The sequence below is a fragment of the Trachypithecus francoisi genome, unplaced genomic scaffold (assembly GCF_009764315.1).
Source record: "Trachypithecus francoisi isolate TF-2019V2 unplaced genomic scaffold, Tfra_2.0 Lachesis_group11, whole genome shotgun sequence".
Classification (NCBI taxonomy): domain Eukaryota; kingdom Metazoa; phylum Chordata; class Mammalia; order Primates; family Cercopithecidae; genus Trachypithecus; species Trachypithecus francoisi.
In genome coordinates, this window is record NW_022681456.1 from 131910350 (window position 1) to 131937292 (window position 26943).

The window sequence follows — 26943 nt, forward strand, 5'->3', positions numbered from 1 at the left end:
CAAAAAAAACTAGCCGGGCGAGGTGGCGGGCGCCTGTAGTCCCAGCTACTCGGGAGGCTGAGGCAGGAGAATGGCGGGAACCCGGGAGGCGGAGCTTGCAGTGAGTTGAGATCCGGCCACTGCACTCCAGCCTGGGCTACAGAGCGAGACTCCGTCTCAAAAAAAAAAAAAAAAAAAAGGAATTAGCATGTCTTCCTGAGCCCCCTCACGCCCATGGTGTGAAAGCACCATGAAGGCAGATCCGTCCCACGGAACAGGCATTCCAGTCTGAAACCTCTGGGCGTCCTTTCCTGCCCACTTCAGGGACCCTGCCCAGGCTGCTCAGGGCAGCAGGCAGCCCCAGCGCAGCCCAATCCCGGAGCGGGGGCCACTCACCACCAGCAGGTCATTGAAGAGGAACACCTCCCTCTGATGCGCCGCCTGCTTCTGCAGCTTGTTCACATCCGTCACCTCAAAGAGCCGGCTGCAGCACACCAAGCGGCGGTGGGGCACCGACAGCACCTGCACGCGGGCGTGGCGCTCAGCGAGAGAAACCAGAGGCCTCGAGGCCTCCCCAACCACAGCGCCCATTTTCCAGAAGAGACGGGGGCCCAGGGAGAGGGGAGGAGCTCTTCGGTTCTGTGGCGGGAGAGGGGCGGGGCTCTCCGGTTCTGTGGAGGGGAGGGGAGGGGCTCCGGTTCTGTGGAGGGAGAGGGGCGGGGCTCTCCGGTTCTGTGGAGGGAGAGGGGAGGGGCTCCGGTTCTGTGGAGGGAGAGGGGAGGGGCTCCGGTTCTGTGCCGAGAGAAGGGAGGGACTCTCTGGTTCTGTGGAGGGAGGGGGGAGGGGTTCCGGCTCTGTGGAGGGAGGGGGGAGGGGCTCTTTGGTTTTGTGGAGGGAGAGGGGAGGGGTTCCGGTTCTGTGAAGGGAGAGGGGAGGGGTTCGGCTCTGTGGAGGGGGAGGGGAGGGGCTCCGGCTCTTTGGAGGGAGAGGGGCGGGGCTCTCGGTTCTGTGGCGGGAGAGGGGCGGGGCTCCGGTTCTGTGGAGGGAGAAAGGAGGGGCTCTCCGGTTCTGTGGCGGGAGACGGGAGGGGTTCCGGCTCTGTGAAGGGAGAGGGGAGGGGCTCCGGCTCTGTGGAGGGGGAGGGGAGGGGCTCCGGTTCTGTGGCGGGAGAGGGGCGGGGCTCCGGTTCTGTGGCGGGAGAGGGGAGGGGCTCTCCGCTTCTGTGGCGGGAGAGGGGAGGGGCTCTTTGGTTTTGTGGAGGGAGAGGGGAGGGGCTCTCTGCTTCTGTGGAAGGAGAAGGGAGGGGCTCCTGTTCTGTGGAGGGAGAATGAGGGGCTCCGGTTCTGTGGCGGGAGAGGGGAGGGGCTCCGGTTCTGTGGCGGGAGAGGGGAGGGGCTCTCCGGTTCTGTGGAAGGAGAAGGGAGGGGCTCCGGTTCTGTGCGGGAGAGGGGAGGGGCTCCGGTTCTGTGGAGGGAGAGGGGAGGGGCTCTCTGGTTCTGTGGAGGGGGAGGGGAGGGGCTCCAGTTCTGTGGCGGGAGAGGGGAGGGGTTCCGGTTCTGTGGTGGGGCCTGGACTTGACTCTCATCCTTCTCTCTCCTCTTCTGAGGCTCTTTCCCTCACATACTCACCCCCTGTCCCCAGGGGTCATCCCTGTCATGCTTCTTGGGGAGCACAGCCAGAGGAGAAGGGGTCCACTAAGCCACAGTAAATGAGGTGATAGAGGGACAGGAAAAGGACATTGAGAAGAGCTTTCAGGCTGTTCCAATCCAGCCACTGTCAACCTGCTTCCTTGTATAACGTTGAGGGCATCCCCTGTCTGAGGCAGTAGCCTGCAGATATGACACCTCCACCCTTTCTCTACTACACAGATGCAAGTGTGCAAGAGCGAAGGGATCACAGAGACACCTGGCGTCTACTCCAGCGTGTAAGACAAACCAGTCGCCTGCAACCAGACAGATGCTAAGACCTCAGCAATAAAGGCTCTCGAAGCAGAAAACGCTGTCCCTGCACAGACTGGGTGGAGGGAGCCTAGTGCAGAGCCTCAGAAGAGGTCTCCAAACTCTCCCAAACTGTCCCCTGAGCCAACAACATAAGGAGGAGGAACTGCAACCCCCATGACATCCTTTATATTTATAGTATAAAGTGTAGTAGCCTACAGAGAAGGCCCACTTTAAAAATCATTGCAGGCTTAGAACATGCTGCCTGGGACACAGGTCCCTACCAGTAGGCACCTCTATGGTGATGCCACAGCCTAGAGCCTATTGAAGCCCATTTCCTGCCATCTACTCATCAGGACCATCCAGGAATGCCTGGTAGTCATGCTGTCCTAAGAAAGGGACTAAATCTCATCTGGCCACGCAGATGCTTCCACCCTAGACCACCAGGCAGTCCTTCTTGACATCTCATTTCAGACTCTCCTGCTGCAGTTATCTGGTGGCAAGAGGCAATGAGGAAATTAGGCAAGAAAAAAAAAAAAAAAAAAGAGATGCAGTGTCTGGCACACAGTAGCCACTCCATAACTATTATGTGAATGAATACGAAAAAAGTGTTTTGGAAAGCTAAGGAGGAGAATGGGAAGAGATGCCAGGAAGGAAGGAAGGAAAGAAGACGGAAGGTAGGTGGCTTGTGGACACTCACTGTCTTCATGCCCACGATGGACTTCTCCACCTTGGTGACGTACGTGACGTGGTCCTCATTGGACTTGAGCTCCTTCTGCTGTATCCTCTCATAGATGCCTACCACCAGCTCCCTGGGGATGTCAGCGCCATCGTCCACACCTAACAACGTGGAGTAGGCAGGGGTGGTGGTGGGGTTGGGAGGGAGGGTGTCAGAGCGCTGGAGCCAGACCGAAGAGACCCCCATCCAGCCTGGAGCTCCCTGGGGGTGGCCTTGATTTTTGCCATGCCTTTAATGCCTGGTGCCTCATATCCATTCAATTAAGAACAAGTTCCTTAGCCAGGCACCAAAACTAATGATATGATATGGCCCCAACACACATTTCCTGCCTCACCTCCTGATGTTCCTCAAGCAGAGTCTTTGCGCCCACCTCCCAGACCTCTTTCCCGATGGCCAAATACAGCCTCCATGTTCCTGCCAACCCTCTGTGCCTCTGCAGTTGCTATCATCTTCCTTGTGTTTGTCTCACCCCCCAGCTCTGCCCCACCACTCTAGCATCACAAGGAGGTTCTGTTTCATTCTCTTTTGGATCTTCCTCCTCCTGGGTTCTCCCCTCCCCTCCAGTGGGAAGCATGGAGTTGAGGGCTTAGTCTTTGAAGGGATTCCTCCCTCACTGGGAGCAGTGGGGGAGCAGGCAGACCCAATAGCAATGCATGCGAGGACACCCCTGTTCCACCTCCTGCTTTATAGTAATGATAAAACTCTGGCAACAAAAGAACACTGGCAGGAAATATGCCAAAAAGCAAACACATTTCTTTTGGAGAAACAGGCAATTAAAATATCTTCTTTCTACTATTTCCAAATCTTTCTTTAATGACTATATGCTTCTTTTATGATGGAAAATTAAAAATAAAGCAACTTTGGCAAGCATCTCTCAAAGGAGTGTTCCCAGCTACTGAAAGGACACCATGCCTTCTATGCACAGCTCCCTGCCTGTTCTGGCTTCTTCCACATCTGATCTTTGTTCTTAAAGTCAGGCAAATGAGCCATGCAGCAGCCAAGGACCCTGAAGGAAATCAGGCTGTGGGTAAGAAAAAGCAAGGAGAAAGGCTGAGTATATGGATGCCTCCAGTTCAAGGTGGCAGGCTTCATGCCTCTGCTGCTTCTGAATACTCAGGAGAAAGGAATCTTGTAGAAAAGCATAAATCCACAAAGACAGAACAGGAACAAAGGCACAGGCATCCCAGGACCTGCAAAGTGGATAACTAAGTGGATGGATTTAGCAAACCTGAGAAAGCTGAAACCTAGACCAGCTGAGAGGCTAGAAGCCGCTCAAACACCACACAGCCACCAAATGGCTTAGAGCTGGTGTAACAGCAACCCCTAAAAGCGAAGGTGAAGGTGGGCTGGAAATAGGAAAACAGGTTGAAAATGGGTTAGAAAGCTGCTGCGCTTCCCTGTCCCCTCCTCACTCCAGCAGAAGACTGGGAGTCCATTCTCTAGAACTCTGGGCTGAGGGACCCCACACCCAGCCAAGGGTGGGACTCTGCTGAAAAGTGGGGGATGAAGTTGATATCTGTATATTAACCCTCAACCCCACTTCCCACTTAAAGATCTCAGAACTCTGGCAGCCAGAATCATACATTCTGGGTAACAGATTGGACATTTATCTTCTGGGTATCAGGCAGAACAAGAAAAAAAATGTCTCCAGATACTGCAGTGGGGGGTCTCCCAATGAAATGGCTTAACTAAATCACCCTACAAGAAAGCCCACCAGCCAGCAGCCCCCACCTGTGTTCACAGAGTTACTCACCAGCTTTCTGGTGTCTCACTTTAAATATGAATGAACAACCAGATTTCATCAACTGTATTTGGAAAGTCTATACCAGGAAAGAGAAAGAAATATGGGGAAAAACAGAAAAAGAACTCCAGAAGAAATAGAGGCAAGCAGGGAGAAACTCAAACAAACAAACCAATATTAATATCTTCACAGAGATGGGAGAAGATATTGGATCTACAAAGTGAGAATAAAATGCTATAAAAGAGGTACATTGAGAGGACAAAAAAGAGCTATTGAGAATGAAAAATATGACAGCAGGAATGAACAACTTGGTAGGAAACATGAAAGATGGCACTGAGGGACATTTTCCAGAAAGTCAATGAAGTAAACAAAGATGGCAGGTAGAAAACTATAAAAATTAGAGGATCAGACTAGGAGATCTACCAACAGAATAACAGGAGTTCAAGAAAGAGAGTCCAGAGAAATCGGAGGGCAGAAATGATCAAATACAACATTTAAGAAAACTTTCCATGACTGGAGGACATGAGTTTCTAGATGGAAAGGACCAATCCAGCCCTGGGCATGAGAGATGAAAGAAGAACTGTAGCAAGGCACATCATCGTGAAAATCCAGAACACGAAGGGCAGACAGAAGAACCTGCAAGCTTTCAGAGAGAGAGAGAAAGAGTAACAGACAAAAGGCCAGCAGCTGGGAGGGCAGAGCAGCACTGGCAGCTAAAAGACAATGGAGCAATGCCTTTGAAATCCTGATTGGCGTGTTTTGAGGCGGGAATTCTATCCCCAGCCAAACTCCCAACCAAGGTCAAAGACAGAAAAAGATACATTCAGAAATGCAAGTTATCAAAAATGGCCTTTTCTCTGGAAGTAAAGTAAAAATGAGGAAGCTCTGACATGCAGGAACTAGGAATCTACCATGAGAGCAAGGGAAGGAGGGCTCAGGATGCTGGCTATGCCCTGGCCCGGCCACTGTCCAGACTGTAGCAGGACCAGAGGCTCCCCAAGATGACGCTCCTGCACTACCTCCCAGGTCTGGATGTATGGAGAGGAGCTTGACATGTAGGGTGGGAAGCTGGGGCTGAATCAGGGGAGGTCCTCAGAGAGTTAAGCAAATGGAAAGAGAAGCATTAACTCCAAGGAAAGTAGAGATAGAAGGGAATTGCAATCATTCTGCCCTCACTTGCAGACTCAGCTTTGGAGTGTGTGTGCAGAGCCTTAACAACATGAGCGCTGACATAATGGGATGGGTCGGGGAAGGTGGATGAAAGATGGCTAAATCCTTACATTCTATAATGGGGAATTAATAGATAATGCTTAAAATAAAAATACTTAACAAGGGCCAGGTGTGGTGGCTCATGTCTGTAATCCCAGCACTTTGGGAGGCTGAGGCAGGTGGATCACCTGAGGTAGGGAGTTCAAAAAAAGCCTGGTCAACATGGTGAAACCTCGTCTGTTCTAAAAATATAAAAATTAGCTGGGTGTGGTGGTGCACGCCTGTAATCCAAGCTACTTGGGAGGCTGAGGGACAAGAATTGCTTCAACCTGGGAGGTGGAGGTTGCAGTGAGCTGAGATTGCACCACCGCACTCCAGCCTGGGTGACAGAAGTAATAATTAGCAAGGAGCAGTGTATAAAAGAGACGAGATACCAAAGTATAAATACTGTGTAGCCCTATTTAGATGAAGTTGAAGGACTGGCAGGACTTGTCAATGGTGATAAAAGGCAGAAAAGTTGTTACTCTTGGGCAAAGATATTGACTGGGATGGGACAGGAGAGAACATTCTGGGCAGGTGAAAATGATCCAGATCAGGATCTGGGTGTGATGGCATAAATGCACACGAACATACACATTCATCAAATTTCAGGCGCACACACTCACAGTCTGGGCTTTATGCCAGTTAAAAAAAGTGATAGAAAAAAACAGAGAAGCATAAGCATGCAGTTTATCGATACAGAAGAAACGCAAAGAGCTAAAAATGTCAAAAGTGGTTGCCTCTGGAGAAGGTGAGTGGTGAGAGGGGCAGGGACTAATTTTTTTTCTGTGATAAGCCTTGTAGGATTATTTGACTTTATTAAATTATGTGGATGTATAACTTTGATTCTTTTAAAGGCTAAAAAAAAAAAAATCAATTGAGCACACGTCACAGTCTGCCAATCCTGGTTTGTTCCCTGCCAGACAGCGCACTGCGTCGATGAGAGGATTTGCTGGCTGGTGCCATAAAGTTATCTGCAAGGCTGACTTGAATGGACCCAGGACCTGAAGGCCCTGTTCCTGGCTCCTTCCTCATAAGTTGTGGAGGGGAAGGGCTGGCACCACTTGAGCCAGCAACTCTGGTGTCACAGGCCTAGAGGCCAACCAGGTTCCATGGAGGGCTAGAGGCACTGCCCAAGGGTGCTTGCTGCTCTGCAGTGGCGGTGGCTCTTGGAAACTCCCCAGCCACCTGGCACACAAGTAATGTTCCCAGCTTGCTATGGGTGACCAGGCCCAGAGAGCAGGTGACGATCTGTGATAGGGGCTCAGACTCACAGAATGCACACTGCACAGACCGGGCCTGAGCCATGGCCTTACCCCTCCTGCCCCGGTGCCCACCTCCTCACCTCGAAGGTTTCGGATGAAGTCCTCCAGCAGCATCTTGCGGTCAGGCTTGATGTTGGGGCTGTACATGTCGGTGTTGAGGAGGATGATGGCGAAGGCCAGGATGAAGATGGTGTCCGGGTTGTGGAACTGCTGCACCACTTCGGGATTGCACATGCAGTAGCGCTGGCTGTGGGCGGGTCCGATGCAGAGCTGACGCTGAGCCCCCGCTCACCCTCCCCCAGGCCCAACAAAGGAGGGGGTGTCCAGGGGGTATCCCAACCCTCCAAAGGCTTTAGGTCCAGGGAGACCACCATCTGTCCCATACCCTGGTCTTCCCCACACCCCCAAATGCCCCACCTTTCTAGTCTGGGGAGCTCAAGGGGTCGGTCCCTTTTCTTTCCTTCACTTCGTTCTCCCCAGCCTATCCTGCCCACACCAGAAGGGGCGTTTCTGGCCCAATGTCCAACCCTCCTGATAGCATCTCCTGTCTCCCAGGCTCACAGCAGCCCGGCTTCCCCAACCTGGGGTCTGTTGGGGAGTGGAGCTGGGAAGTGGCCTTACCTGAAGGCCTCGATGAGCCGCTCCACCTTCTGGGCCTCTCCTTGCACACGGATGTGTGCCTGGAACTTGCGCAGGGCCTCGTCCAGCTCCATGCTGGAGAAGTCCATCTCGTCCACCACGCAGCTGAGGGCAGGCAGGGAGGGTGTGAGGTCAGGCGGCCCCCTAAGCACCCTCCAACACCCATTTCCACTGGCCTTCTTTCCCAGCCAGGACGGGTGCAGGGCCCCTCAGGCTACTCACCCCCGCGGTTCTCCCTTTAATGCCCCAAGAGGACCATCTCCTCCCATCTCCCACAGTAGCCCTTTCAGAGCCCAAACCCTGAGGCCAGGAGAGGCTTTGGTGGCCCAGGACACGGGGTGGAGGGAGGCTGAACTCGGATCTTCCGACTCCAAATCCCAATTCCTTCCTTCTTAGCCTCAGATTATCCCCAGCAAAGCTTTCAACACAAATAATACAGTACACACATTTATTCTGTTCTTTCAGAGAACTGCTAGGAGCCTGTGTTTCTCCCAGGTTTAAATTTCACTTTCTCATTTGGGTCTTGAGGTGGCTGAGTCCTCCCTTGGGTCCCTTCTGCTGTAGGCTGAGCAGTAAGGAGCAGAGCCCCTCAAGACCCTGGGGCTTTCTGCAGCCCAGTTCCTTCCAACTGCCCCAGCCCTCAGGGGAGACTGTCGTGGGAGGCATGGCCTCTTAAGAGTAAATGACAAATGTGCTTAACGTGAGGGGACAGCGTGACACGCAGGCCAGATTCTGGTCCTGGCTCTCCTGCGAACTTGGTGTGACTCTGGCTCGCCCACTCACTCCTGGGGCCTCTGTGTGACCTTCTGAAAGGGGAGGAGGCTGGAGTCCCTGCTCCCCAGGGGCCTTGCTCCCTCTGAAATGCTGCCTCCAACCCTGGGAGGTTTGCCTCTGAACATCCCGAGCTTCAGTGTGTGTGTGTGTGTGTGGGCGGTCACATGCCAGTTCTCCCAGCTAAGCAGGCGCCTTCCTCTGGTCTAGCCCCATCCAGGGGACTCTGCACTGCAGGGTCTGAGGCCGAACCCTCCCAGCCCCCTCACCCTGCCTCACCCTCCTTTGGGGTGCTCTGTCCCCAGGGCCATGTGCAGCGAGGCAGGAGTCCAGGCCTGGCAAAGCAGAGGACCCAATGTCCCCTGGGCATTGCTTTCCCTTTGGGAGAAGCAGACCAAGCATGTGAGATTGGGCTCTTGGAGCTGACGTTTGCCCACTCTACACCCACTCACCCCAGTCTCCTCCCACCGGCTATGGCACAGCCCCTGCACACTGCCCCAACACTGCCCACTGCCGGCAAGCAGTCCCTCTCTGTTCCCATGGTCCTCTGGCCTGCCTGCCCAGCACATCAGGGCACAGAAAACGCCTGCTGAGTGGCCATGTGATGGTGACATGAGCTCTGAGCAGGACCCACTTCCTCCACAACCTCAGCTTCCATTCTGTGCCCACTGCCCAGAAGACTTGGAGACCCCCAACTCTGCTGTCAGTTTTTAGGAGAAAACAAGGGGCGACGCCAACAGTGGTGGTGGTCAGGACCTGGTGGTCCATGGACTGTGCCTCTCCCACAGTTTTCTGGGGAGAACAAGGAGGAAAGCGCATCACCAAAGGCTCTTAGAAAGGGAGGGGGTGCCGAGAGGGAGCTGGGAGTCTCTCCTCCTCTTTCCTTTCCCCTCCCTCCCAAAGGCAGGGCCTATGGCCATCTTCAGGCTGTGAGTTGTCCTTGGCTTGGTCAAAGCCCGCTCCTCTCAGGCTTGCTGGCCGGGACGGTGGGCAGGTGAGGGTGGGGCTAGGGGTGGAGGCCAGCATCTTGCCCAAGGGTGAGAATCGGCAGCACCAGGATCAAGGCATTTGAGGTTGAGGTGCCGGCTGGGGAACGGGGGCCTCCAGGGCCAGCCAGGTGAGAGGCTACTCTGATTTCCCAGTGACCCTCCTCACCTCCACCCTGTACCCTCTGCAGCCGTATGTGAGCACCAAAGGCCCTATGCGGCCACATCTGTGTGTTCCCATAGCCCAGCCCGTCAGGAGTCAGCAACTGGGCACAACGGAGCCACACAGTGACGCTGTCCAGGGCTGGTGACCAAGAGGCTGTGGTCCGATGGGTACAGAGACAGAGCCTGGAGGAGGTGAACCAGTGTGGTCACACATCAAGGGAGTCAGAGTGTTTGGGCCAGAGAGATGGAGTAGGGCAGCGAAGGTCAAGGAAAGTCTAATTAGACAGACAGAGAGAGAAAGGAGAGAGAGGGACAGGCAAGGAGGAAAAGGCAGGAGAGAGATCCCAGAAAGGGAGCAAGACTGGAGAGTGAGACAAAGAACAAGTGAAAAACAGAGACAGAGGGAGGAAGGGGGAAAGACAGAGAGACACGAGGAGAGAAAGGGACAGGAGGGGAAGAGGAAAAGACAGAAAAAGACTGGTAGAGATGAAGATGTGAAGTGCGCCACAGACTGGTGGGGGTGGCATGGAGCGACCACATCCCACACTCTCAGCCCAGGGCATTGACTCTTGCGAGGCCAAGGAAGAGGCCCTTGGTCTCTCTGAGTGGCACCCTGCTGCTCCCCAGGCCTTGCCCCCATCTGTCATGTACCCCGCCCCTTCCGTTTCTGAACCCTGAGGTCCTGGCACCTGGCTTCCCACATCCACATTCCTCCAAGAGCCTCTCTCTGAGTGCCTTCTGCCCCAAAGCTGTGGACCAGGTCTCACCCTGCAACGGTGGGGGTGTCCACGGGAGGCCCAGGGCACCGTGGGGGCAGGCTTCCATAGGAGGCGGCGGGAGCAGCTGGTGAGGGTGGGATCTGCCCAGCCAAGCACGATGGCCTAGTTTCCAGCCCTTCACTCAGGTGACAAGCAGCTGCTCACTCGCTCAGGGCTGCTGCTAAAAGCCCCGGTAGTGAGCCGAGAGCCTGAGAGCCAAGGACTGGGATGGGAGAAGCAGCCAAGTTGAAAGGTCGGCCCCCATAATGGGAGTTGAATACACCCCTTGTGGGCCTCAGAGCGGGGAGGGTTGCAGGGGTGGTCACGTGGGCTGTGGAGCTGGAGGGGCCTCTCATCCAACATCTTCCAGTGTGTGTTCTCAGGACCCCACAGCAGAGTCACAAGAGTTAAAATGCAGCTCGCCGGACCCCACCCCAGACTCAGGAAATTAGAATATTTGGGGGCAAGGCCTGGGAATCAGCATTCTCTGCAAGATCTCCAGGTTGTTCCTAAATTGTGAAACCAAAGGCTGAGCTGAGTGCAAGGGTAAGCCTCGTTGTGGCTTTTAAAGTGTGAATCCGGCAACTCACAGGTCACCGGTCCTTAGGGGCATGTGTCCCCACCTGGATATCGGGGCTGCTTTTGCAGTGCGGGTGGTGAGGGAGGGGTGGATGGAGGCATGAACAGATTTAGTTCTTCCCCTGGCTGTGCACTGGCCATCCTGCCTTCCTCTCCTCCCTGCATTTACCACCACAGGGTGTCTGTGTTTCATGAACAGGTGCTATTCTGGGTTTCCCAGACCCTGGGGGAAAAAATGACATTTTCTGGCTGTGAAGCCCCCGCTGAAAGGGAGGAGGCACTGCTGAGTGGTGGGACACTCTACCCTCCTGCCTGAGGAGGCCACTTCCTCACTGGAGAGTTGGGGGTTGGACCAGGTGGCCTCTCAGGACAGGGACCCAGAGGCACCGGCCATCTCTGAAGCAGATGCTCCCAACAGCAGGGGGCAGACGACCCCAGCAGCACTTCCGGCTGGCTGGTGGCTTCATCCCCGCCGTCCTCCCTCCGGGGGAGTCACTGGTCACTGTTTGCCTTTCTGATAGGGCCTGTGTCATCCTGGGGAAGGTGGCTGGGGGTGGGACTGTGCTGTCTGCCATAAGCCCTACTCATTCCAGAGTCCCGTCCCCCGGAAGCACCCATCAACCTTGGCCCTCTCCAGCATGAGCCTCCTCTTCACTCCCTGAGCATAAGCTTCTGCCCGCACCGTGCCCTCTTTTTCTCCCTCCCCTTCTCTCACTCTCTACCCTGTTGCTTCTCTTCTTTTGCAGCGTCTACCAGCACTCCTAATCCCCACTTTCCAGCCTTCTGTGCTGCCCTGGAATCCTCTTGGAGAGCTGAGTGTGGGCAGTTTACCAAATCCATCCTGCAGCCTCCACCCAGGGTGGCCCGGAGTCTTCTCTCCTCATCGGTCATCTTATTTTTATTTTTATTTTTATTTTTTTATTTATTTTTTATTTTTATTTTTATTTTTATTTTTTTGAGACGGAGTCTCGCTCTGTCGCCCGGCCTGGAGTGCAGTGGCCGGATCTCAGCTCACTGCAAGCTCCGCCTCCCGGGTTTACCGCCATTCTCCTGCCTCAGCCTCCCGAGTAGCTGGGACTACAGGCGCCCACCACCTCGCCTGGCTATTTTTTTCTATTTTTTAGTAGAGACGGGGTTTCACAGTGTTAGCCAGGATGGTCTCGATCTCCTGACCTCGTGATCCGCCCGTCTCGGCCTCCCAAAGTGCTGGGATTACAGGCTTGAGCCACCGCGCCCGGCCCTCATCGGTCATCTTTAAGGTAAAGAGCACCTCCTATTCTCGGGTGGTCTTTTCTGGTGTATCATCTCCCCATTTTACAGAAGACAAAACTAAGGCCGCGTAGGGCTTGCCCCATGCTCCCACAGCTAGGAAGAGTGGGCTTTCAGCTTCCTAGTCTTGTGAGGCCTCTCCCTGCCCCACTGGGCTCCCTTCTCTTCACTCCTGTGTGTGCACGGCGTGGCAGGGAGGTCCCTTGCTCCAGTGCGGGGAGCTCCCTCCGAGCTCTCTGTACTGAATACGGCTCTAAGTGCTTCACTACGTGTGCAATGACTTCATCTTCTCAAGCTTGGGCAATATGAACCATTATTCCAGTTTTTAAAATTACATATGAGACTGAAGTACACAAGAGAGCCAGCCCTGCAGGGGGACTGCACACATCTCATTCCTTGCTGACATCTCCTGGGGCAGGTGGCCCCCTGTGCCCTCCTCTCCCCAACCCCTCCCTGGCTCTCTGCTGCTCAGTGGCTGGCACTAATGTATGTCTTCCTAGGAGCTGTGATCTTACCCAAATGGCCTGGTGGGGACCTGTGAGTGGCCAAGGGGAAACACGTGGACACAGTTAACCAGGCGTGCCTATTGGTGCATGCGTGGGCAGTCAGCACAGGGGCTCTGTGGTCACCCTGCAGGTTCAGAGCTGGCCTGGGCACAGCAGGGGCCCATATCCCTGACCTTCTGCCTTCCCCTTTCTGGTGCCTTTTGCGCCCCGTGGCAGTGGCTGGCTGGCTCTTTCAGCAACACACACTGAATGGCTCCCGTGTGCAAGGTTGTGCTAAGGAGCTGGTGTAAGTGACAAGCAACACAGTCTGTCTTGGTGGGAGAGACAGGCATTAAATACGGAATCAAAAATAATTCTTTACTTATAGTCATGACAAGTTCTACGTAGGGAAACGACAGGGTTCCAGGAGAGGACAAAGGAGATAGATTTCATGTTGTATGTCTGGAAAGGCCTCTTTGGGGACATGGCATTTAAGCTGAGACCTGAAAGATGAGTAGGAGGTGGCCGAAGGAGAGAGGGGAGAGCTTTCAGGTGGGCTAAGGGAGGAAGCATATGCAAAGGCTCGTGGCGGGGAGGAGCTTTCAAGGACCTAGGCAGGGTCCACAAGGTTACACTGCAGACAGTAATAGGGAGGATGGTGACTGTGGGGCTGGGCAGGCAGGCAGGGCTCGATCCGTCAGCTTTGTGAGTCATGAGAAGGATTTGGGGGTTTATCCTGAACGCACTGGGACATAATAGAGGGTGTGACCAGAGGAGTGACAGGGTCCTGTTTGTTCTAAGATTTCTCTGGCTCTTGGGGAGAAAATGAATGGCAGTGGGGCAGGAAACAAGACAGAAGCAGGGGCCCAGGTAGCATGCTACTGCGGAGGTCCAAGCTGGAGATAATGGGGCTGGGGCTAAGGCAGGAGCAGGGGAAACAAACTGGATGAACGATTTCGCTGCATCTTAGAGGAAGGACAGATGGGACTCGAGATGCAGGGAATGTGGGAAGTGTGGGAAGGGAGGCGTCCCTGGTGCATCCTGGAGCTCTGGCCGGAGCACCCAGGGGCCTGGAGGTTCCGTTCTCCAGTGTGAGTGCATCTCGGTGCAGACACGTGCTGGAGGAGAGACGGGGTCTTCGGCCTGGGGCACGTGAAGTTTGAGGTGTTCTTTCAGTTAAGCCACCATGCCCCCACTCCACTGAATCATGCTCAGGAGCTTGTCTTTTTCGTCTTACAAATTAAAACCCTGCCTTGAGCCCTCATTGCTCTCTAGTCACTGCCTCTTTTCTGTCCTCTTTGCTGCCTCCACCTCCTCATCTCCATTCACTCTTCAACCTGCTCCACTCAAGCATCCAATCCCAGGATCCCATGAACACTTCCCTTCTCACGGCCACTGCTGGCTGCTACGTGGCCACATCCAACGGCCTCTCTCTGTCCTCATCCCAGCCTCTTGGCAGCATCGACCTGGTTAATTGCTCCCTTCTGGAAACACCGTCTTCTTGGCTTCCATCACCCTCCCTCCCCAGGTGGACTCCTCCCTCCAGAGGTGCCGCTCATCCATTGCAGCTGCCCCTCCTCACTGACCTGAAACTGGGCTCCACCCCCCTCTCAACAACCATTGTCCCGGTGGCTGCCCCCATTCTAGTGGCCCTAGATAGCTAACAGTTTAACTTGCTTGAGTAAATATTTGACAATGTCTAGTTTGATAGATTCTTCAGATGCAATGTCCCTGAATCCAGCATCTCCCTGCCCCTGAAACTGAAAATCTATACATGTTTATTTGGTAGATGGAGCACCAACACAGGGGGCCTGAAGCACATGCATATTCTGAATTCTCATCAGCTCGGAGACCACTGGCTGTGTGCTGGCCGCCTGGCTCCCTCCCACACTGGCCATGGCCTTGCTGCTTCTCCACGGCCCTGGGCTCTGCCAATTTCTCCCCTCCCCATGCCCACAGCCGCAGTTTAGGGCTTCATCCTTTCTCACCATGGCTGTTAACAGCAGTAGCCTCCTCACCAGTCTCCCTGCCTCCAAACCGTCTTCAGAGCCATCCTAGGCTGCCGTGCCTCATGCCCCTGCTCACATTTCTTCCAGGGCTTCCCACATCCCTAGTGTGAAACCCAAGTTCCTTAGCAAAGCAAAGAAGGCCCTGTCTGCTTCCAGCTTCTCTCGCCCCTTCCCCAGCGTGGTCCCCTCCTGCAGCCTGGCTCTCATGCTCCCCTTTTGGTGCTGTTTTTCTTCCTGCCGCCCAGCCCCAACCCTGCAGGTCTCTGTTTAGCTCTCATCCTCTCTAGGAGTCTTCCCTGACCTCTGCTGTCCCCGGAACCCACCTTCTGTTCACCATTGCGTGTATCTCCCTGTGTCATAACATTTGCCTGCCTGTCTTCCCCACGAGGCTACAGGCTCCTTCAAGACAGGGCAGTTCTTTTAATCTCTGCCTCCCTGGTGTATGGACACCCAATCACTGTTTTGTGGGATGAATGAATGAGTGAGAGAGAGATGACCAGGAATGACCTCGAGCATGCTGGCAGCTGGAGAAGGAGCCTCAGTGGCTTGTGCCTTTGGAAGTTCTACCCAATAGCCCAGGATTACTCAGCCTGCTTTGCTGCCAAGATTATCCGGAGCTGACACTGAGACCTGTGATGGACTTGCAAATGGCCCCGAGGATTCCAGACTCCAGGCAATGAGGCAGTGTGGCGGGCACAGACCCCCTCTTCTTCCCCCTGCACATGCAAGTGAGTGAGTGATGAGAACTGGAGCAACGGGCACCGATTAGACTGCTTCCAGCCAAGCATGACTGGACCTGTCTCAGGAGGTGCCGCTGACTGGCGTGTGGATCACGAGTGGTACTGGTTTTGCTCAGGCTTCCCCCTCCTTCCTGTGAGCTTCTGCAGGGTCTGCAGCAAATACCTCAAAAGAGTTGGGGAAAAAGGATGGATGTTCCCTGTATCTGTAGAAACAGGTACAATCTTGCATAAAATTGCTTGTTAACATTGATCTGTGCGTGGAATCAGTTTGTGTTGTCGGGAAATGAAGCGTCCTACGCGCCTGTGATCAAAATGAATTTCATCATCTCAACCTTCTTTTTTTTTAGTGATAGCAAGACAGTGTCTGGCAGACAAAGGAACTGGTTGGGAGCTGAAAATAGGTAATGGTAGCAGCAGGGGTTTTTAATTGGCTGGAAGAGACGGCAAAGATCTGGCCTGAGAGAAAGTGTGTGAGCTTGTGCTCCTGGCTGAGACCAAGCCCAGGTTTCAGGATTAGGAAGGAAAACTAAACCACCTATTGCCACGGAATGTAGAAACCCTGGCTTTATGTGGCAGTTCTTGGCTTCCACAATCCAATGAAAAAGACCCCCTCCTCCAGAGAGTTCTTTTGTTCGTCAGAACTCATAACATGCTCAACAAAGGCCAAGGCGTTTTGGAAAAGTGCAACGTGGCTAAGAAAACAGAAGAGGAGGAAACGGATGCAGGACCTGCCAGTGTTCCTGGTGATGTCATGGGGACGAAGAAACTCTCTTTTGAGGGGGCCTGGGCAGGACTGGCTGCCACTCACACCTTGAGACTCAGGTACCAAAAGAACTAAGTTCAAACTACCCTTACAATTTAGAATCCCTGAGCTGATTTTCCTCTTGCTGGACTCGGCAGCATCGTTTGCTGGTGGATCTCAAACTGAGGCATGCATTGGAGTTGCCTGGTGGGTTTATTAGTGCACGGAGTGCTGGGCCCCAAGCCCCAGAGTCTGATTCAGTGGGCCTGGAGCGGGAACTGAGAGTTTGCATTGCTAACAAGCTTCCACGTGAAGCTGATGCTGCTGGTCCAGGGACCACCCGTTTAGAAGCACTGCTCTATGCCAATAGCAGTGGGTGGAATAAGAGAAGGCCACGGAGCTGTTACTTCAAGTCATGTAGCCTCCTGGTGGCTCATCTCCTCACCTCGAGAATGGAGACAACACTGAGAATATCTACCGCACAGGGTTGTTACGAGTGTTAAAAGAGGCAGTGGGTGTGAAGTTCCTGGTATACAACAGGGCTTAACTGCATGTTCATTTTCATTAGGTGTGGGCTGACCCGGCTGTCAGTGGACAGGACCCCTCCCTGCCCCACCAACTAATTCTGCCTGGAATTGTATCCTTAGACAGCCATCCATGGGCCCTTTAAGATACACATACACCAGACAGAGGAAGCTAAATCTGGCTCAGACCTCTTGAGACTTGCAAATCAGCTTCTCAGCTCTGCTTTCTTCCCAAATCGAGAGGATCAGGGCATAGCAAATAAGGGGCAGAGTGAATAATGCCAAGGCAAGAGGTGGGATAGTATCTGATTTTGTTCAGTTTCTCCGCTGCTGGCCAGGAGACTAGTCATTTCTTTTCCCCAGGGCCTCAGTTTCTGCCAGGGTGAAATGAGAGGGCTGGACCAGCTGATTGTCTAAGGGGTCTTCAGTGTCATGATTCACGACGGGGGACTGACAAGGACTGTAAAAGCAACCGAACCACATGGGTCTCGGAATGACGCACAGCAGCTGGATGGTGCAGGGTTAAGGGCTCAGGGGACGGAGTCGCTGTGCCCGGCCTCAGACTGCAGCCACTGATTAGCTCTGTGACTGTGGGCAAGTTCCCTAACCTCTCTGTTCCTCAGCGCCTTTGTTTGGTACAGATTAGCTGCGCTTCCCTCCCAGAGTCGCTGTGAAGATGGAATGAGGTTCTGCATATAAGGCTCTCAGAACAGCACCGTGGCACACAGCACATGTGAGCCGCATTATATTTCATGGCCTGCTTGGTCACAAACGGCCCTCCTGGAGACACTGACACCCCGGAAGCCCCTCCTAGAAGGCCCGTGTTGGCCGGGCGCGGTGGCTCAAGCCTGTAATCCCAGCACTTTGGGAGGCCGAGACGGGCGGATCATAAGGTCAGGAGATCGAGACCATCCTGGCTAACACGGTGAACCCCGTCTCTACTAAAAAATACAAAAAAACTAGCCGGGCGCGGTGGCGGGCCTGTAGTCCCAGCTACTCGGGAGGCTGAGGCAGGAGAATGGCGTGAACCCGGAGGCGGAGCTTGCAGTGAGCTGAGATCCGGCCACTGCACTCCAGCCTGGGCAACAGAGCCAACTCCGTCTCAAAAAAAAAAAAAAAAAAGAAGGCCCGCGTCGGAGTGGCCTGTTGCAGTCACAGCTGTCACACAGAGGAGACTAAGTCCTCCAGAGCAAAGGCCTGAGCAGTCAGGGAAGGACTGGGTGGCAGGTAGGTCCATTTTTATATGAAAGTCCAATTTAAATGCCAAAGTGACCAGGCCAAAGGGAGTCTCAATCCTGGACTGAAGGTCCCAAGATCTCCAGCTACAGAAGTCAATAGGTCTTAAACTCTCACAACTGTTGACTGTTCAGGAGAATCCCTTGTCTATCCGTGGTGGGGAGTGGGGCAGGAAAGAGTGGAGAGGTGAAGGGTCAAGACCATAACCCCAAAGACACCACTTTTGAAGATGTTCTCCTTCCATCCTTCTGGTGCTAGCAGTGGAAATGACCCTAAATCTTCTATTCCTGCCTGCCTGCACTGGATCTCTCTCTCTCTCTCTCTCTCCCTCTCTCTCTCTCTCTTCTTTTTCCCTCCTCCCTCCCTCCCCTCTCCTCTTCTCCTCTCTTTCTCAATCTCTCTCTTTCCTCTCTCTCTTCTTTTTTGAGACAGGCTCCCACTCTGTTGTCCAGGCTTCCAGGCTAGAGTGCAGTGGCACAGTCACAACTCACTGCAGCTTCCATCTCCTGGGCTCAAGCGATTCCCCTGCCTTGGCCTCCCGAGTAGCTGGGACCACAGGTGCCCGCCACCACACCTGGCTATTAAAAAAATTTTTTTGTAGAGATGAGGTCTCTTTTGCCCAGGCTGGACTGCGGCGGTGCCCTAACAGCTCACAGTAGCCCTAACCTCCTAGGTTCAAGTGATTCTGATGCCTTGACCTCCCAAAGTGCTGGGACCACAGGCGTGAGCCACAATGCTTGCCTGGGCCTCTTTTTATCTCCTCCAGACACGTAAGGTCCGCCTGGGCCTGCTCTCCCCTTCCTCATAGGAATTCCTCAGGAATAAGGTAACTGAGATTACACACAGCAGTGTGGGCAGAATGTTCTCAAATGATTTCTTCCTAGCAATGAAAGGCCAGAGCCTTCCAGACTGTTGAATGTGACAGACAATCTGTCTTCATTTCTAAATGTCCTCTAAGAAGAACAAATCTGTTATACTCTGGCCAACATATTTCCATGGAAATAAAATAATGAAATCTGACCCAAACGGCAAACCCTGACATGTCTTGGAATTTAACAAAGGATGGAACAGATGCAGTGGAGGGAAGAACACGCAGGAAGCTTTCTTCCGGCAGCTCACCCCAGAAGCTGCCTTCCTGCATTTCATGGAGATGGTAGACACCAGTGCTCTCCATGTGCATGGGATTCACACCGGAAAAATCATCCAGTCCAGAAAGAGGCCGCTCACAGCCAGCATGGAACGTTCCCCATCCACTGGCCTTCAAACCTGCTGAAGCGGACACTTCAGAAAGGAAATAGAGCAGAGCCAAATTCCCCAGCCATGTGAAAACGGAGAGGGAGAGGCTTCCAGCCCTAGAGGACCCTAACCCTGGCTGCTGTCTGGCTCCCGCTGCTGGCCTGCCACCGCACGACTCTCAGCTTCTGCACCGGGCTTCCTCAGGCTGCAGGCTGCTCCCCAGACTGGCCTGACCCCCTTCCCAGCAAAGCCCAGGAAGTTCCAGCAAGTTCTCGTTGTCTGCCTAGTAGCCCTGAGTTTGAGTCACGTTTGAGGGTTCCTTGTGTGCGGGGAAGGGGACGGCGGGGAGGGGGTGTTCTAATGTCTGTGCTTTCAAGCAGGAAAGATAATAATGAAATAGCTAACATTTAGCCTGTAGTCCCAGCTACTCAGGAGGCTGAGGCAGGAGGAGCACTTGGGCCCAGGAGTTCAAGCTGCAGTGAGCTTTGATCATCCCACTGCCCAGTAGCCCTGGTGACAAAGAGAGATCCTGTCTCTAATAAAAAAAGAAAGAAAAGAAAGAGCTAACACTTACAGATAACTTACTAAGTGTCAGGCACTTCATGTACATTGAAAACAGTTAATTCACTTGAGACAGGTACTCTTACCAGCATTTTACTAATGAGGAAACTGAGGCTGATTTCTCCTTTAAAAACAAACAGGCTGGGTGTAGTGGCTCATGCCCGTAATCCCAGCATTTTGGGAGGCTGAGGTGGGAGCATTGTGTGAGGCTGGGAGTTTGAGACTAGCCTGGGCAACATAGTGAGACCCGCATCGCTACAAAAATATTAAAAAATTAGCCAGGTGTGGTGGCACATGCCAGTGGTGCCAGCTATTCAGGAGGCCGCGGTGGGAGGTTCTCTTGAGCCTAGAAGTTTAAGGCTGCAGTGAACCATGACTGCACCACCGCACTCCAGCCTGGGCAACAGAGCAAGTCTCTGTCTCAAAAAAACCAAACGCAAAACCTTTGCAGGTAGACACTGGAGTGGGCATGGCTCTTTGAGCTCAGAATGGCTTCTATTATTATCATCTGATAAGGCCTGGTAAGAATACATTCCTTCTTGGAATGTGTCTTCTGTGGAAATAAGACACAAAAGGATGGAGATGTCAGCTTCCAAGAGCGCTGAGGGCCAAATTCTGAAAGCAAATGTCACAGCATTCATGATGCTCAGACAGACCAGCAGCCGAGGTGGCAGCTGCTCCCTCCCTCCTCTTCCTTTCCCCGCAGGCAGGCCTGAGAGTTGGGAAGCGCACCCTTCCCCTCTGAGAGGCTTTCTCATCGGCTGCTGCTTGGGAGAGTGCTGTGGTTTGGGCTGTTTTAGTCTCCAAGGGGATGGGTGATTTATATCCTTTTATTCAGCAAACAGCTTTGTACAGAACGAATGCCACTTGCTAAATGTCACCAGGCGGGGACAGGGTTGCTGCACAGAATCCCAATGAAGCCTTCCAGGCCTGGGCAAAATGGCACCTGGTGACTTGGCTAATGTGTGTGTTTTCTCTGGCGGGAGTAAGGAAGAGACAGTGATTCTGAAACTCAGACTGGCTGGCCAGAGTGGCAGGGAAATGCAGAGACTCCAGCGCCCACCTCCGCTGCTAGTGCCTGCCACTTCCTGCTTCTCCATCTTCTCCCTGCCCTTTGCAGGAGAGGGTCCTCTCCACCTCAGAGAGAAGCCAGGCAGTCGGTGACCTACGGACTTTAGGGAGGGGCTCCTTTCTGTGGCACTGAGTCAGCATGCCAGGGCCTTGCGGCTTTCATCCCGGCACATCGGGGCTCAGCTCTGCACTCAACCCGGCCCAAGCCAGGGTTCTGGCTGGAGGCTCCTTGGTCTTCTTGCTCTCTCTTCATGCTCCTCCTTCTCACCTCTCCCCATCCACACCTAGGTCTGTAAGTTCCCTGAGACTGTGAGCCACGCTTCTTCTCACACACACACACACACACGGGTGCCCAGCGTGGCCCCATTCTCAACACACAATAAATAAGTGCTTGATGTTTGTTGAATGAATAATAAATGGCCAACTCATTCCCCCATGAGCCCTGGCACCCCAGCACTGCCCTGGGGCCTGCGGGCTGCTCTGGCAGGATGACAAAGCATGCCCCAGTGTTTAGGGCAGTGCTACCAATGCACTAAGAGATGGGAAAGGCGGGGGAGTCTCAGGACTTGGAGAAACCTTTGCACATTGCCCAACCCTCTCGTTTTACAGATGAGGACACCGAGGCCCAGAGAGGTGACCTGTCAAAGCCACACAGCACAGAGGAGCAGAGCCTGGGTCCAGCTATTTCTCCGATCTCACCACCCTGCCTCTTCTCACTGGAAGAGTGTACCAAGGCAGGAGTCTGGCCCCTACCCATCCCGAGCCTGATCCCTGCCTAAGGGGGTTAGCCTAGCCCCCAGCCCGGCTCCTCTCCTCAACACAGGCTGCAGCCACTGCTCCAGGCCTCCAGCCCACAGCCCATACACCCAGTCTTGCAGGGAGGAGGGCAATTAGTTTTCACTGTGCCGCTCAGCACCACCTGGGCTGCAGGAAAACACTGCGTTCCCCGCACTCCAGATCAATGTGGGCCTCGCAGGTTAGAATTTAGGGCGCAGGCCACATGGAGACTGGGAAAGACAGAAGAAAACAGACAACAGTCAGCGCCTGTGGGTGAAGCAGAGTCACTCCTGACCCCAGAGCAGAGACACACAGGAGGGGTTCCTGGGGCGACAGGGCCAGCACCTCACCCTGGCTTGGGGAGGAATGGACTGGGACAACAGCGCATGAAAGCCAGAGAGCTGAGCCGACTAGGGGACACAGAAAAGGAAGGGTGTGAGGAAATGCCATCTTTCCCCTTCTGCAACCTAGGTGTATCCTGGATCCCAGTATCACCTCCATAGGCCCCCACAGCAGTGCTGGGGAGGGGAAGGGAAGCCTGAGGGAGAAGAGAAAGGAGGTGACAGGGAGACACTACCTAGCACTGGCTCTCTTTCCTCTTTGAGGCCCGCAGACGGTCTCCACCAGCAGCTCCAGGAAGGATGATAAATTGTCAAAAGCCACCAAGAGTCAGAGGCAGGAGCTCAGTTCTGCCCAGCTGAGGGCCGTGCAGGGATTTCAAGGTGCCTGAGCGGATCCCAGCCCTCACTCATTGAGCTCAGTCAGATAACCACCACGTCAGTGGATTTAGAAATGTGACAGGGATTTCAGAGGGCAATAGATCCAGCCCTTACAACCCAGCACCACTCTGCAGGCAGGGAAACGCAGGCCCAGAGGACAGGGGCTTCCCCACGTGGGCACACAGCACCAAGACAGCTCCATAAATAGAAGCTAAATCTCCGAACTCCCACTCCAGGGATGCTGACCACTGGGTGGGTGACTCCCTCAGCGTCCAAACCCTCTCTGGCAGTCCCTTGCTGCTCCAGGGGCCAGTACGAAAGGGATGGCTCCTCCCAGGGCCTCCGGGGATACACGTCTGCTGACTGTCCCCAAGGAGAAAGAGGAGAGAGAAATGGGGGAGGGTCCCTAAGAATGGTGACCTTCAAGAAGGAGGCTAACCTAGGGGACTAGTGGAAGCCAGAAAGAGCAGGGGGGCATGGCAGGGGCTGGAGCCAATGTCCCAGGGAAGGAGCAGCTGCAAGGCCCTGCCCTCAGCCTCAGAGGAGCGCCAGCCCCGCCCTGCCATCCTGGAGGAGGTGTGAGTGTGAGGAGACTCTTGCCTGTCCACACTATCAAGGCTGAGCGGGGACAAAGGCAGCACCCCTGGGGTCACCACCCTGCGACTGGACTTTAAAACCATTTTATTTGGTTTTAAACAGTTTTTCTTTGGTCATGATTTTGTTGGTTGACTTATCTTTATGGAATTGTAGTATTTTCTTGCTCTAAAACCCTCAGTCTAACCCCTTCTTCTTTCTGCCTCCCATTTTTGCCTCCAGTGATATGAAAATGAACCTTGGAGAATGGGTGGGTCCTGGGGGAGGGGGGCCGAGGGGCTCGTCACTGGGTAGAGATGAACCCCAGAGCTGACACAAGCCCTTTCCTTTTCCCGGTTTCTCCTGCCCTGGAGGGTGGCAGACAGAAAGGGCTTCTTGTCTCTTTGGACCATTTCTGTATCCCTGGTGCCTCAAATGGAGCCGGGCCTGGAGCGAACTCAATCAATGACTCTGACGGGAGACAGGGCTCCGGCCCACTGGGGTGATGAGCTAAAGAGGGGACACTGGTTCCTGTGGACAATCTGGAAGCTGTCAGAACTGGAGTGAGGATTTCACCAAGGAGCTCATGGAGAGAGCCCGGGCAGGTGGGGTGTGGGAAGGAGTTGGGGGAGCCCGGAGCGCGGGGTACTCACTCCAGCACGTCGCGGTTGAACTGCTTCTTGCTGTTGCCCAGGAACTCTCCAATCATCTGGCGGCTGAGGCCCTTTCGCTGGAGGAGGAAATGGGCCACACCAATGGGGGTGTCCGGGATGAAGCCGCGGGAGATCAGGAACTGGATGCCCTTGTCCGGGTTTCTGGAGGTCGGGAGAGTGGGGAGAGTGGGGAGAAGCAGTAGAGAGTGAGCTGAAGCCATCCATGACTCTTTCCTCCCTGTCTTCCACCCATAGAAGTGCCCAGAGGTTCCTTGGAAATCCAGTTCCCCATTGGAAGCACCTCTCACCAGAGCCTCAACCCACTGAATGTCCTCACACAGAGGATGGTGCGTGACCAGAAGGAGCACAGGGGAGATCTGCAAACAAAGTGAATTCCAGAGCAGGTGGAGGAGAAGGACCCTTCTCTGTCCCCGCCTCCTGGGTCTTACCCCAGGCCTGCCCTTCCCCCTACCCATATCCTGTTGTCAATATGCAGGTCCCCACCGCAGATGCCCCAACCCTGGAGAGAGGGTGGGAGAAACAGAGGTGGGATCTCCGCCACACCCCCTCTTTCCTGTGCAAGCTTTGGAGCCATGCTCCTCCCTGAGCTGTTTCTCAACGGTCCAGGAGGAAATAAGTGCAGAAACACAAGGTAAGCACTTAGAACCTTCCATAGCATTTCAACATTTCCAGGACAACCAGGCATGTGATTGTTTTTCTAGCAACTCATTTTTATTGTATTTTACAAAAGGATTAGCCCACAATGTATTTTCAGAGGGGTGTGGGGGAACAAAACTGGTCCTTCGCTATGGATAGTTTGAGAATTACTGCCTTGGGGGAGACAAGTATCTGTGTGAGCTTTCATGTGCGTGAAGAAGTGACACTGTGGAAGTGGGGGTGGTTTAGCATCAGATCCGCCTTCCCCTAGGTCTGCTGAGTACTAGTTATTTCATCGTGTGCAACTCGCCTTCCCGGTGTGAGCCGGCTTCCTTTTCTGTAAAACAGCAAGGTAGTGCCTCTGTGTAGATACTGCTGGGAAGATTATAGATGCTTTAGGTAAGGTGAGCTATGAACAGTAGCTACTTCCTCTAGAAGAGAAGCCTCTTGAGGCCAGGGGATGTCTCCTACTCACCTCTGTGGTCACAGTGCCTGGCACCCAATAAATAACAGCCAAATGAATGGATGAACGTGCATTAGGGCCAGAGAGAGACGCTCTTGGCTTGGGGTTATGAAGCGACGAGTGGAGGATGGAGGCGAGTGCCTCATGGACTTGACATTTCCATGGAAGGGGCAGGTGTGCCTCCTTTCCTCTGCTTGGGACTGGCTGTGTACATTCTGTGTCTCATTGGGGTCTCTGAGCTATGGCAGTCGGTCATTTCTCCCCTGTTCTCTTTCTACTCTGCCTCTGCCTGCTTCACACTCTCTCTTCCTGGTAGCCCTCCCCTCTCCTACTCTCTGCTGGCATTCCTTACAAGGTGCCTCTCCTCCCTCCCCCACCAGCCCCGCATTTCATCAACGCTGGGAGCTAATGCATTTTCCCTGGCTTCATGTTCCACCCGAATGATTGCTGCTGAATCCTCAAACCGCCTGGACTGCTATTTACTTAATACTGTCTTTTCTTTTACATTCTCTTACTTTTCAAACCCTAGCTTCATCTTCAACTGTAACAGTTGTGAAAGCATGTGTTTGATGTGTTATTTTTTTTCTTTAATCTCTCTTAAAATAAACTCAGAATGATTAAAAATAAAATGCGTACTTCCTAAACATGACCCAGGGATCAGGCAAGGCACAGATGCGCCTGCAGGGCCCTGGGATGACGTGGGCAGTTACCTGGTGCCCTGTTTGGTGGAGGGGAGGTGTCCCTCCTCCTTCCCTCCCTCCCATGACGTCCAGGACTCCGGGCTGGGGGCCAGGGCTGACTTACATGTTGAATAGGTTGAGGCCGATGCGGTAGAGTCGCTTGCGCAGGGTGTCGGTGGAGAGCGTGGGCGACTTGCAGCTGGCTGGGTTCTCGCAGTGGTAGCGCGGCAGGCTCAGGATCATGGCCTGCAGGGCATCCTTGGAGGCGGAGGCCGACACCTCCGAGCCTGACTTGGCGGACTTGGTGGACGTGCTGCTGCTGCTCCGCTGCTCCAAGTCGCCTGCCTCAGCCTCGGCCCCTTTCCCCACTTCTGCCGCCGCCTCCTCCTCCTCCTCCTCCTCTGCTTTGGCTGCTGTGGCTTCATCCACCGCCCCGCTAGCCCCAGCCTCTGTGCATGAGTCCTCTGCTGACGCGTCCCCCCGGCCCACAGCGGGGGCTTCCGGGGCCTCCTGCCCAGGGGTCTCGCCCTGCTCTGCCTTGCCCGCCGCGGGCTCTGCTGTGGCCTGGGCCGTCTGAGCGCCCAGGCAGTTGGCTACCGACAGAGCCGTGGAGGAGGAGACGGATATGTTCTGGTTGGCGATCTGCACCGTGACGTCCCGGAAAGCCATCATGAGGGTGCCGCTGTGGCCCGGGGGCAGGCCGGGGGTCTCCGCGGCCTCATCCCCGGGCCCAGGGCCTGCGCTCTCCGGCTGCCGCATCTCGCCCTCCAGGCCCGGGGGCCCCGCGGCCGCCTGCAGGGCCTGGTGGAGCTGGTAAGCGCCACCCTCCTGCAGGGAGCACATGGTCTTGAGGCTCCAAGTGCTGAGCGCGTCGTCGATGGACTTGGCCAGGGACTGCACCTGCTCGGTGAAGGAGTCCTCCAGCTCGGTGAGGGTGCCCGCGAAGGTGGGCGGCAGGGACGGCGAGCGCACCAGCGGCAGCCCCATGAGGCCGTAGCCCTCCATGAGCGCTTTCTCGGCCGCCAGGCTCTCGGCCGTGGGTGCCCGCACCTTGCGCAGGGAGATTCGCCGTGGCAGGCGGCTCTCCAGAAGCGAGTTGCGGATTTTCTCAAAGTTCTTGCTGAGCTGGTATTGGCGGAAGGCGGTTTGGATGGTGCAAGCGGCGCGCCGGGACACCAGGTGACCCCCGTACTTATGTTCTAGCATTTCAATCTGCAAGGACAAGACAGAGAGGAGGAAGGACTCAGAGGGGAAAGGTGGTCAACCCCTCTGAGGAGTGGTGGAGTCACCCGGCCAAACTTGGGTGGGGCCCAGGAATGGACAGTGGGGGGCTCCTGGGCAGCTCAAGTCTGAACCGCCTAGCATGTCACGGCCACGCGCAAGACTCCTAGAGGTGTAGGATGGAGGGATCCGTTCTGGGGACGGGTGATGTCCAAGGGCCAGGTGGGAGGTGCTGTGTATGGTGGACAGATTTTGATGCTGTGGCGGGTAATACAACATGCTCATGGACGGGCACAGTAGCTCAGGCCTGCAGTCCTAGCCTCTTGGGAGGCTGAGAGAAGATTGAGCTTAGGAGTTTGAGATCAGGCTGGGCAACATAGCTGGACCTTGTCTCTCTCTAAAAAAAAAATAATAAAATAAAATAAAATTAACTGGGTGTCCTGGTGTGCGCCTGTGGTCTTCAGCTACTGGGAAGGCTGAGGTAGGAGGATTGCTTGAACCCAAGGAGTTGGAGGTTACA

At 54.4% G+C, this 26943-nt stretch overlaps 1 protein-coding gene across 10 annotated transcripts in view; it reads right to left on the reverse strand.

The window, feature by feature from the left end:
- IQSEC3 (IQ motif and Sec7 domain ArfGEF 3) overlaps positions 1–26943 on the reverse strand; it is a 112799-nt gene that overhangs the window by 14711 nt on the left and 71145 nt on the right. For all 10 annotated transcript variants that reach the window (XR_004440118.1, XM_033223350.1, XM_033223349.1 and 7 more), the window contains exons 4-9: positions 25327–26414; positions 23403–23564; positions 7531–7653; positions 6990–7156; positions 2617–2756; positions 376–501 (exon numbers count right to left, since the gene is read on the reverse strand). Coding sequence is in view for 9 of the 10 variants with exons in the window: in XM_033223350.1 (XP_033079241.1) it covers positions 376–501; positions 2617–2756; positions 6990–7156; positions 7531–7653; positions 23403–23564; positions 25327–26414 (1806 nt within the window). In the remaining variant the exon portion in view is untranslated. The remainder of the gene's footprint in view (positions 1–375; positions 502–2616; positions 2757–6989; positions 7157–7530; positions 7654–23402; positions 23565–25326; positions 26415–26943) is intronic.